The 11,569-nt window shown below is 40.3% G+C and overlaps 1 protein-coding gene across 1 annotated transcript in view; it reads left to right on the plus strand.

The window, feature by feature from the left end:
* vwa5b1 (von Willebrand factor A domain containing 5B1) overlaps positions 1-9,596 on the plus strand; it is a 258,318-nt gene extending 248,722 nt beyond the window's left edge. Inside the window, 3 exon segments of the mRNA XM_078557677.1 lie at positions 2,953-3,013; positions 4,531-4,645; positions 5,738-9,596. Coding sequence (XP_078413803.1) covers positions 2,953-3,013; positions 4,531-4,645; positions 5,738-6,490 — 929 coding nt within the window. The 3' untranslated portion in view covers positions 6,491-9,596.
* The last annotated feature ends 1,973 nt before the right edge of the window (positions 9,597-11,569 follow it).

Below are 11,569 nucleotides of genomic sequence, written 5' to 3' on the forward strand. Positions count from 1 at the left end.
AAGTGCCCTGTTAAAACGTCTTTAATAATAGCTTCTAACATTTTCCCTATGATGGATGTTAAACTAAGTGGCCAGTAGTTTCCTGCTTTCTGTCTCCCCCCACGTTTTGGAATAAAGGAGTTACATTTGGTATTTCCCATCCAATTGAACCTTTCCTTAATCCAGGTGGGTAATGCTGGCAAGGCCAGTATTTATTACCCATACCTAATTGCCCTTGAGAGGGTGGTGATGAGCCGCCTTCTTCAACTGCTGCATGTGGTGTTGGTACATCTACAGTGCTGTTAAGAAGGGAGTTCCAGGATTTTTACCCAGTGACAGTGAAGGAACAATAATATAGTTCCAAGTCAGGATGGTGTGTGGCTTGGATGAGAACTTGCAGATGGTGGTGTTCCCATGTGTTTGCTGTTCTTGTCCTTCGAGATGGTAGCTCGGTCTAGAGCATGCTGCTTCCACAGTTTAATTCTCATTAGTATTCCAGCTATTCCTCCTTCCATTAGCTTTTGGCTGAGCGACCATCCAAGTTTCTTTAAAGACCTCATGACTGTGGAATCTTCAGGTCCATGTCCTGGCATTGAACATACATTGACTGTTTTTTCCAAGTCAGTTCCCACGGGTCCTGTACAGCTCTTTCTGAACTAACTATTCAAGCTGACTGCTTTCTGCCACAAGATTCTGTGAGGACCACAATTTTTTTTCTCTGTCAACTCTGACCTTGCAAGATAAACATACGTTAGCTTTTAACTATAATTAACTCCAAACTTGTTTGAATTGCATTTACTTCAGGGTTGCCTATTGACTTCTCAATCAGATGCCCCCATTTACCCACAGTTAAAACTTTAATTCCTAAAACTGAAAGTTCTTTCTAAAACATATGAATTATGAACTAGACATTTGCAACACTACCCTCACTGCTTCTTCCAAGTGGTATTCAACATCGAGGATCATTGATACATCAGCTGAAGGAGGGCTGTAAGTGCTAATCAGTAGGAGTTTTTTTGCCTATGTTTGATCTGATGCCATGAGACATCATGGGGTCCAGAGTCAATGTTGAGGGCTCCCAGGGCAACTCCCTCCTGACCATATACAACTGTGCTGCCACCTGTAATGGATCTGTCCTGCTGGTGGGCAAGACATACCCAGGGATGGTGATGGTGGTGTCTGGGACGTTGTAAAGTATGATGAGGTGAGTATGACTATGTCAGGCTGTTGCTTGACTTGTCTGTGGAACAGCTGTCCCAATTTTGACACATTTCCCCAGATGTTAGTGAGGAGAACTTTGCAGGGTCGTGTGTGCAGGTTGTGCCTTTGTCATTCCTGGTACCTAGGTCAATGCCGGGTGCTCCATTCAGTTTTATTCTTGTTAGGATTTTTGTAGCAGTTTGAGATAACTCAGAGAGTAGTTAGATGTTGGCTTTCCTTACATAATGTTATGATCTCAGTAGAACGTGTTTATTTTTTTAGAACCCAAAACTAAAAGATGAAGCCAAAAGGTTCACAGTTTAAATCAAAATAATTTTACTACAACAAAACCAAAGAATATGAATCATAATAATTACACTCCACCTTAGTCAGTTACATTAAAGACATTAAAATTACAATAAACTCAGTAACTTAATTTGAAACTGATCTCTTTAAATCACATTTCCTTCTCCCCCATTAGACTTTCGCCCCCAAAACTCAAGTAAGATGCTTATCAAAAATTGGAAGATTAGCCATTTGGTCTGAGTTCTGCTTCAAAATTCATATAGAGTTTGCGATTTCTTGGGCCTTCCACTTATCCGGAAAGGCTGTCCCTTCAAATCTCCTGCAACTGTCCCGTGGTTGCAGATTCCCTGTTCAACACACATGTCTGTTCCCTGATGTCTGTTCCCTGATGTCTGTTCCCTGACATATGTCTTAAGCATCTTCAGAGTAGCCGCTTTGGGTCAGAACTCTCCTGGTTCTAACTTTAATTCTTTAGCTCTGAAATTTTGCATCTAACATTATCTCTCTCCTCAGGCTATATCAGAAGTCCAAGTAATTATTTGGAGTTCTTCAGTTAACCAGAGTTTTAAACTCTTTTAACCAACACACAAAATGTCAACTGAACTCTGGAAGAGTTGCTTCCTCTTCTGTAGCCTGCTTGTCTTAAAACCTAAAAACTAAAATGCCTCAACCCAGGACCTACTCACCCCATAATTAACTTCTTGAAGCCCCTTTTACCTATTGCTTATCTCCCAAGCAGCTTGGTCATATAGTCAGATGATCACAGAATCACACAGTGCAGAAGAGGCCCTTCGGCCCATCGAGTTTGCGCCGACACATGAGAAACACCTGACCTACCTACCTAATCCCATTTACCAGCACTTGGCCCATAGCCTTGAATGTTATGATGTGCCAAGTGCTCATCCAGGTACTTTTTAAAGGATGTGAGGCAACCCGCCTCCACCACCCTCCCAGGCAGCGCATTCCAGACCATCACCACCCTCTGGGTAAAAAGGTTTTTCCTCACATCCCCCCTAATCCTCCTGCCCCTCACCTTGAACTTATGTCCCCTCGTGACTGACCCTTCAACTAAGGGGAACAGCTGCTCCCTATCCACCCTGTCCATGCCCCTCATAATCTTGTACACCTCGATCAGGTCGCCCCTCAGTCTTCTCTACTCCAACGAAAATAACCCAAGTCTACCCAACCTCTCTTCATAAATTAAATGTTTCGTCCCAGGCAACATCCTGGTGAATCTCCTCTGCACCCCCTCCAGTGCAATCACATCCTTCCTATAATGTGGCAACCAGAACTGCACACAGTACTCCAGCTGTGGCCTCACCAAGGTTCTATACAACTCCAACATGACCTCCCTACTTTTGTAATCTATGCCTCGATTGATAAAGGCATCATATATATGCAGAAACTTAACAAATATGTCATCTTGAATTATTTCTGATTATATTATATTATCTCTCAATTTTTCAGCACCACTGAGAAATCCTTCACTTTCTTCACAGAAATCTACAGAAAGCCTCCTTACTGCAAGGTACCTGATGTTAGTGGCATTAATTCTAACTCATCATCTTGTTTTCTGTCCTGCGTCTGTTTTGTGCTGCACCAGGTGAGGGTTGTTAGTGTTAGAAGATAGAATACTTTCCATTTCTATTTGATATCTCCAGTTCCATTATAAAAGGCTCACATACATAGAAAACTTTACCCCAAATAATTTGTCTTAGCCCAAACTTTAGAAAAACACGACTGCAGCAGGGGAACTTTTTCACTTCAGATGCCAGTCACGATGTCCAATCTGTGGTTGTGTTGGAATAGGAGCAGATCTAACTGTATTTTTCCACTGGGGCGGGGCGGGGGAGAAAGACATTGTCCCTGCCCCTGGGGGGGATGTGGGGGGGAGAGAGAGATAATGTCCCTGTCCCTTGGTTGCAGAGGTAAAAGACCAGTCTGCTAATTACGTATTCCCAGGCCTGAATTTTCGATCTCGTGTTGGCAGTGCAGAGTCAAGAGAATTCCTGGCCCCATGAACCAGACTCCTGAAAAACTGCCCTGAAAGTTCAGATTTTTGTTCCGGGGTGGGGGGTGGGTTTTATGGGAGTCATGCCCTTCACCCCTGGAAGGAGTTTATAGGCAGGTGCCAGTCTGGGTGAAAGGCCCACCTGAGTGCTCCAGCACTTTCTCCCAGCTGTGAAAAAAAATGAACGAAAAACAGCCCCTCAGTACTTACCCCTCACACCCCTCAGCCCTCTATACACTCCCAATGCCACATCCATGCCAACCCATACCATCTCATGCCCCCAACCACCCCCATGGTCCCTCACAGCCTCCATCCCAACTTGTACCCCTCTGCCATCCATCCATGGCTGCTCATACCCTCCATGCCAACCTGTGCCCTCCACCCCTCCCCCCTGGCCCTTTATAGCCCCTATGCCAACTTAGTGTTAACCCATGGCCCCCACACCCACCACCCTTTGCCCTTTCACCTTCCTGCCATTTTACCCAGGATCCATCATATGAATACCACAGGACCCGTGCTGAGATTAAATAAAGTTCTAAAGTGTCTATCGATTAATTCACTATTTAAAAAAAAACACTCTCATTGGTAAAAACTCATTCATTCATATTTAACTTTCTTTAATCCCTTACAAGAACAAGCATTTGTTTTATAGTCCTATGTGGCGGCATAGTGGCATTGTCACTGGACTAGTTCTCCGGATTCCCAGGGTAACGTTCGGAAGTCCTGGGCTTCAATCCCACCAGAGCAGGTGGTGAAATCTGAATTCAGAAAAAAATCTGGAATTTAAGAGTCATCATTTCTCATTATCATACTGACAATTCATTAGAGTCTTTACATTGTGACCAGTTTTTCAAGCATTTTGTTTAGTCCAATAATGAATTGAGAAACCGATGCAAATCTCTGTGTTAAAGCAGACTGATTTACAGAAATAAATCAAGGGGAATATTGCTTATAATCCAGATGGTATCATCAATAGTTTCACGGCCAGCGTGTTGGTGGAGTTTTGAAGACTCTGTTCTTGTATGTTGTTTAAGATTGAGTCTCAGTAAAACTCGAATGTTGACTCGAGCTGCTAAAGGATTTCTGTGCAGATCAGCCAGCAAGTTTGCTTGTGAGCCAGCGACTGAGAGCAATGACTACCTACCACTGGTGAGTAACAAAATCATGATCAACTATTCCCAATATTGAAAAATGTTTCATTTTATTTCACAGGTAGGAGTGTCGACAGCTTATAAGTGATTGGGTCTGCGGGATAGAATTATAACTAAAATATTGTATTTAGATTCTGTGGCAGCAGATCATGCGGAGTAGAGCTGTATGTTCTTTTATCTGATTAAATCACACAAATGTGCACAGCAAAAATGGAAAAATCAATTGAGCAGCAGAGGAAGGTTAAAAAAAACTGAATCAGCGATTCTAGATAGATAAAAGCTTAAAGTTCCTCCTCTCAATATTTTATCAGTCATAACAATGACTGTTTGAATCATTAACTTGCAATATATTGTTAGCTGTGACTCAGTGGGTAGCACCCTTCACTCTGAGTCAGAAGGTTGTGGGTTCCAGTTCTACTCCAGGGCTTGAACACAGAAATCGAGGCTGATACTCCAGTGTAGTACTAAAGGAGTGCTGCACTGTTGGAGGTGCCATCATTCAGGCCAATCTGAGGCCCTGTCTGCCCTCTCAGGTGGGTATAACAGAAGAAAAGCAGAAGAGTTATCCACATTGTCATGGCCAATATTGATCCCTCAATCAAATCACAAAAAGAGATGATCTAATCATCATCACATTGCTGCATGTGGGAGTTTGCTGTGTGCAAACTGGCTGCTGTGCTTTCTACATTACATTACAAAAGGTATTCCATTTTCTGGAAAGCTTTTTGGGAAAGTCCTGAAATTGTGAGAGGCACTAGATAAATGCAGGTCTTTCTTTCGTTCTAGTTTGTATTTCTAATTCTCTACTTTGCAACAGCAGACCTGTTGGATACTCCATGAGTCTGATTCAGTTGATGGTATATCCTACTGAAAATATTAGTCAAATAATCTCATTTCAGTAATTTTTCTGAACTCTTTTTCTACAATAATTGTAAGGATAATTGTGTATAATTAACACTTATAATGAGTGGGCTTTTGCTTTTCCATCAATTAAAACACTATTACTGTTATGAAATTATTGACAGGTTGTTTGTTTATCTCTGTCGCTGTAAATATTATTGTGAAACAGTGATATCATTGCATTCTTCAGGTTAATTTGCAGTTGGCATCTGGGGCTTTCTTGCTGAACCCGGCTTTTTGTGAAGCCATTAGTATTCCCATGGAGCAGCTCAAGTGGACATCACCTTTTACACATCATCGGTCAAATGTCAGTCCAATCTCTCAAGGTCATTCCAGTATCTTCAGTGACAAAAAATCAGCCCAGAATGACCAAGAGAATGGATCCACAGGGCCCATCCATCAGAAAGGGGCTGGAGAAATGACAGCATTGAATTACTTGGGAATAGATGAATCCCAAGGTGATTTAGAACAGTTAAGATCGCGTCACTTTTCAAGCAGTTTGGTTGAAATTCAGTCAAGGGTTACGAGTGGTAGTTCTGAGCTTTCCCCTCCATCAGTAACTGAGCGGCGGTTCTCCTCTCCAGGAAGCCCTGAGGCATCCAGTGCCTTGCAGGCCGACAGTGGCAGATGGTCTGAAACCGACAGTAGTGATATTTCGTTCTCAGCGACTTCAAATGAACATCAACAGTTCATGGATCCGGAGGGAACAATCTGGTCCACGACTGTTGCCTTAGCCTGGCTGGAGCATAGTTCAGCAGCTTATTTCATTGAGTGGGAGTTGGTGGCTGCAAAAGCCAGCATGTGGCTGAATTCACAACGTATACCTGAGGGTCGTGATCTTGCCACTGTCAAAGCTTCAGCAAGACAGCTATTTGTTCTGTTAAGACATTGGGATGAAAACCTTCAGCTGAATATGTTGTGCTACAACCCAAACAGTGTTTAAATGTTTGGTCTTCATATAATTAGACAGCTGAATTTTCAATCTTTATTCTTGACAAAAGTCTTTATGAATTTAAAACTCAACCATTTATCAACAATTGAGTTCTGCACAAATTTTTGCCTTTCAGCTTTTCCCCAGGCACCCATCTGCTGGAGACGATGTTGTTCTGGGCTGGGGCAGTTCTGTACACTATCATTGTCAGTCCATTCTGCTGATGGGGCTGATTTCTTAGGGTTCCATGGGCTGATAATTGAAGCAGTATTTCAAATTTGAGACTTAAGCATGTGTGTATTCAGCAGATGACCAGACTGTCATTCTTTATTTTCACTTTTTGAGTACCATGGGTGGTTTCACAGAACCCTGTGGGGCTCAGCAGGGATTGACTACTGTGATTATATCTCGCTGGCATTCGTCTCCCTGGCTTGAGGTATAAAAACATGTCAGAGTTTGACCTGATTGTACCTATATTTTGACTATGCAAATTTTCAAAATATAGACTTTTGATTGGCTAGAAAAATAGGCATTAAATTATTTGTCCTCAATTGAAAGGACAGATTTTCAAAATTTGTTCCCAGTAACAAAATGGGCTGCAAGAATCAGGAGGAAACTCTTTCGAGTTATCAACAGTCACAGATTGCAACTCTTTCAAGTACAATCACAGTTCTTGGTTTCCGGGAGTGGGACATGAACCCACAACCCTCTGATTCAAAGGCGAGGGTGCTATGAACTGAGAATCAGGAGGAAGGAGAACAAAGTAAATAATTGGCTTTAAAAATGTTTACTCTAAGTCACCTGGTGGGACATTAGCACGACAAGAATGCCACTGTTGGTGAAGAGTAAAAGAGGCAATGATGACAAACGAGTGAGCAATCTTAGCCCTGTTGGATTTCCCTGGGGGGGTATCAGTTAATGTTACCCACATGGTGGCTCCTCTGATGCTAATCCTGACTGCCTAACACATACATCTGGAATTCTTTCAACACCTTTGCTAAAATAGTGATGAGAAGAGCTTCAGCCAAACAAATTCAGCCTTCAAACACTGGGATTATGTGATGCCATCTTGGAACCGTTGGGGAATTTTCACATTGTGAAGGTGCAGAATGGGCAGTCGGATTCTCACTTCCATTAACTCCAGTAGTGGAAGCTCATTGGATATCCTGAAGAGTTAAAATTACCTCCATTGTGTTTAGGGGAAGCAAAGCTAAGAAGAGAAAGGATAACTTTGATCAGGTCAAAATTAAATGAAAATAACGTTTAAAAAATATAAAACATGCCAACTAGAGAATGGAAACGCAGAGAACTGGGAGAAAACAGGGTAGGTGTGAATAGAATTAAACTATTAACATTTATAATTTTAACTAGAATTATATTTGAAATTATTATTTTTGGTTATAGTTAAGATTAATGCAGTAAAGGACTCTTGACACGGAAGAGCCTTTTCAATGTAATATTTATGTTTCAGAGTCAGGATCTGTGGACAAAAAATGTCCAGATTTGGATGGTGCAGCCAGTCATTTCTCTTTATCTGCTGGTAGAGTTTATGGATTAAACTGCTTTGCAGCTGGTAACAACGACCAAGCAGATCAAGCTGGGAAAGAATCTTTTTTTTTACTAGTTTGCCTTAAATCCCAGCGCTAATGAATTAATGACCTCAAGATTACTGTAGTTACAATATTTATTATGTCCCAGCATCTCCAGCGTAATTTTTGTTCTGCACTGTTTTAAATTGTAACATGGCACATTAACAAGGCAAGTGGCTAGTTTGGCCAGGCTGGCCAGTGTCTATTGTGGATTTAATGAGATGATTAGATCGCATTTGAGTTTTAGATTTTTAACAGCTAAAACGGAATGCATCCTGGGGACCGGGTCCAATAGGCCTTCCAGTGATTTCACCACCACCATACACATTGTTTTCAAAATATTGGAAAATTTGACAATAAATATTGAAAATGCAGCAGTCTAAGTGTGTGCTTGGCCATTATTTTAGTTGTTTCAGTACTAAAATTTTGTACCATTGTTTGGTTTGGCTTTTCAGCGTTGGTTGCTAAGCAAAGTGTGCAATGGTCACTTTGTGTTGAAAACATCGTTTTATTTAGTGCTGGAAAAAATATTAAAGCAGTTGCTCATGCTTGTTAAGTAGGATGTGCATCAATTCTATTTGTCTGGTAATGTTCATGTGCCAAAATATTTACTTGAATTGTGAACTGGGAAACAAATTCTAAAAATAGATTACACCTTTGGTATGAACAAGAAGTTATGATATCGAAGAGTTCCGGTCGACCACAAAGGGTTGGGAACTTGTTGCTTTCTGATGGATGAGTGAAAGTTTCCTGCCCTGGTTTGAATGATACCAGAGATGGGAAACACTAGTTATGTGGTGAGATTAGAGACATTGGGATTAGTCTTAGAGCAGGGAAGTTTATGGGGACATTTAATAGAGCTGTTCAAACTTATAAAGGGTTTGATGGAGTAAATAAGGAGAAACTGTTTCCACTGGCAGCAGGAGCGGGAAGCAGAGAGCACAGATTTAAGATAATTGGCAAAAGAACCAGAAGGGGAGATGAGGACAATGTTTTTAACACAGCGAGTTGTTATGGTGTGGAATGTGCTGGCTGAAAGGGTGGTGGAAGCAGATTCAATAGTAACTTTCAAAATAGAATTAGATATATACTTGAAAAAGAAAAAAAAATGCAGGGCTATGAGGAAAAAGCAGGAGGAGAGAGACTAATTAGTTCTTCAAAGTGCCCGTACAGGGTCAGATACCTCCTTATGTGCTGTAAGATACTATGATTTCTGGTGCACCTTAATTCTCATGAAGTGCCTAACTAGTGTCATTGTTCTTTAATTTTTGAAATGTAAAACTAAAGATAAAAGTATAGTGATTGTTTACAAATCATACATTCTTCAGAGAGCTACATTATATTGTCTCTTAGCATTGTGTTTCTATGTAATGGAATGGAAGCAGCTGGTTTGGCTATGCTTGTATTGAGTGTTTGAATATAATGTTGACATGAAATGCTGACTTTGTTTTGTGTATTGTAAATTGCATGATATTAACCAATGTTGGCTTTGAAAAAAAGTATTATATTAAAAAATAACTTGTTCACTATGTCAGAATTATTCCCTTATTGAAAAAATGTAAACGCTTTATTTTTAGATTAATTGAATTTAAACCTCTGCTCTTATCTCATTCTATCTCATTCCATCCATTCACTTTCTTCCCAATCTTTAGCCTGACCTGGCTTTTCAAAGGCTACACTCTAATTTCTATCATCCTGAGGGCATCATTCTTATTTGGCACTGGCTTCACATGAGAGAATCATCAATGGACATGAAAATGAGTAGACCCTGCAAGTTTTGGTCAGATTCATTCCTCATGCAGCCTGATGTGTAGAATTTCAGGGAAAAAAACACCTGAACCTTTTATTGCTTATTTCAGTCTTCATGAGCTATGACCACAATGAGGCTGGATCCTTAGAAAGCATTTGACAGAAATGGTACACTATTCAAGAAGTCATTAAATTATAATAATCTGCAGTAACGCAAGGTCTGAGATACCAGAGAGTTTGGCACATGGAGGAACTTGACTGCAATGGATTTAAAAATTCAGTTAGAATGTTACAGGTTGAAAATTTACTTGCATTTAAATGCTATCTGACATAAATACTATGAGATATGATTATAAAATACTGAAATATGATTTTAATTGAATGTAACTCAAGTAGGACATCATAAAATATATTGCCTTTCTAATATAATGGAAGGAACATGTAGATTTTTAAAAATCAGTTTTCAAGTAGCTGAATTTCCTAAATGAATGCCTTTTTCTACGTAAACCCATGAATCTTTCACGTCAAGATAGCAGCTTCTGATGCTAGTGGAATCTTATAAATTTCAAACATGGGCTTTAATTGGATCTCTGTAACTTAGATATATATAGAAATGTATTATTAAGAGGTAAATGCATCTAAATCAAACATGACCAAACTACCGCGCACATACCACATCCAGCTGTTATGACCACAGCTGATGTTAGTTGCTGCCCAAACCAAATCGCAGAAGGAAACGTGGCCCAAGGGCCATGCCCTTTTTTTGTATTCTGAAAATGAGAAGGCGATGTACCGATCTCAGCAGTAAGAAGTCCACTTTTGGGATTTTAAAAATTAGAAGTAAAAGTTTTATTAACAAGAATAAAAGAAAACTTAAACACACAAGATTACAATTGCACAGTTAAACTTAGTCTTACAAAACATTCCCCAAAAAAGGCTCTACTTGGTCAGACCCACAAGTAAATACCTTCCAGGCAATACCCCCTTATAGATGTTTAGCTATAAAAATCCAGTAATATTACCCAAGGCAAACTGCTGTAGCCTCAATAAAGGCATATCATATGACCTCTAACCCTCTTCCACTCTGCAGTGAAGATCCAAACTTCAGACTAAAATTGATTTTTGCAGCCCAAGACTTTTTGGCTTGACTGGCTTGATTCAAACTACGTCCTCTCCCAGCTCCAGCTATATCCCTAGCTGTTACACCTCACAGCTCCAGCTCAACAGCCTAACAGCTCCAGCTATCTCCCAGTAAGCTCTCCACAGTAACTCTAAAATACTTTTTTTTCCCCTTTCATCTCAAGTTCAATTGTTGTCACGCTTCTTTGAAATGTAAACCATTCAAAATATAAGAACTATCATGTTTTCACCTGGTCTTTGCTTTTGGGTCAATAAAATATAATATCCCCACTTCTATTCACCCATGGAACTCCTGCAAGATGGAAACATGTTTCTTTGCAGCTTTGACTTCCCTTTGATATTCAGACAAACTCTCAACTTATCTAAAAATGCAATTGTTAGATCTAAACCATTCACTTGTACCTCAAGTCTAACACCTCTGTCCTTTTCATATTTCAATCCCCCCCCAGACAACCTGTCTCCTATTGATCTCTGTCCAGCTTAATTAAATCATACACACACACACACACACACACAGATACACACAGTCTTTTTCACAGAATAACACAATATTCCCAAAAAATATTTTTGAAAACAACCATTTCTCACATCATCCTGCGGGAGTTTCTGATGT

This window comes from Cetorhinus maximus, chromosome 15, assembly GCF_964194155.1.
Source record: "Cetorhinus maximus chromosome 15, sCetMax3.hap1.1, whole genome shotgun sequence".
NCBI classification, from domain to species: domain Eukaryota; kingdom Metazoa; phylum Chordata; class Chondrichthyes; order Lamniformes; family Cetorhinidae; genus Cetorhinus; species Cetorhinus maximus.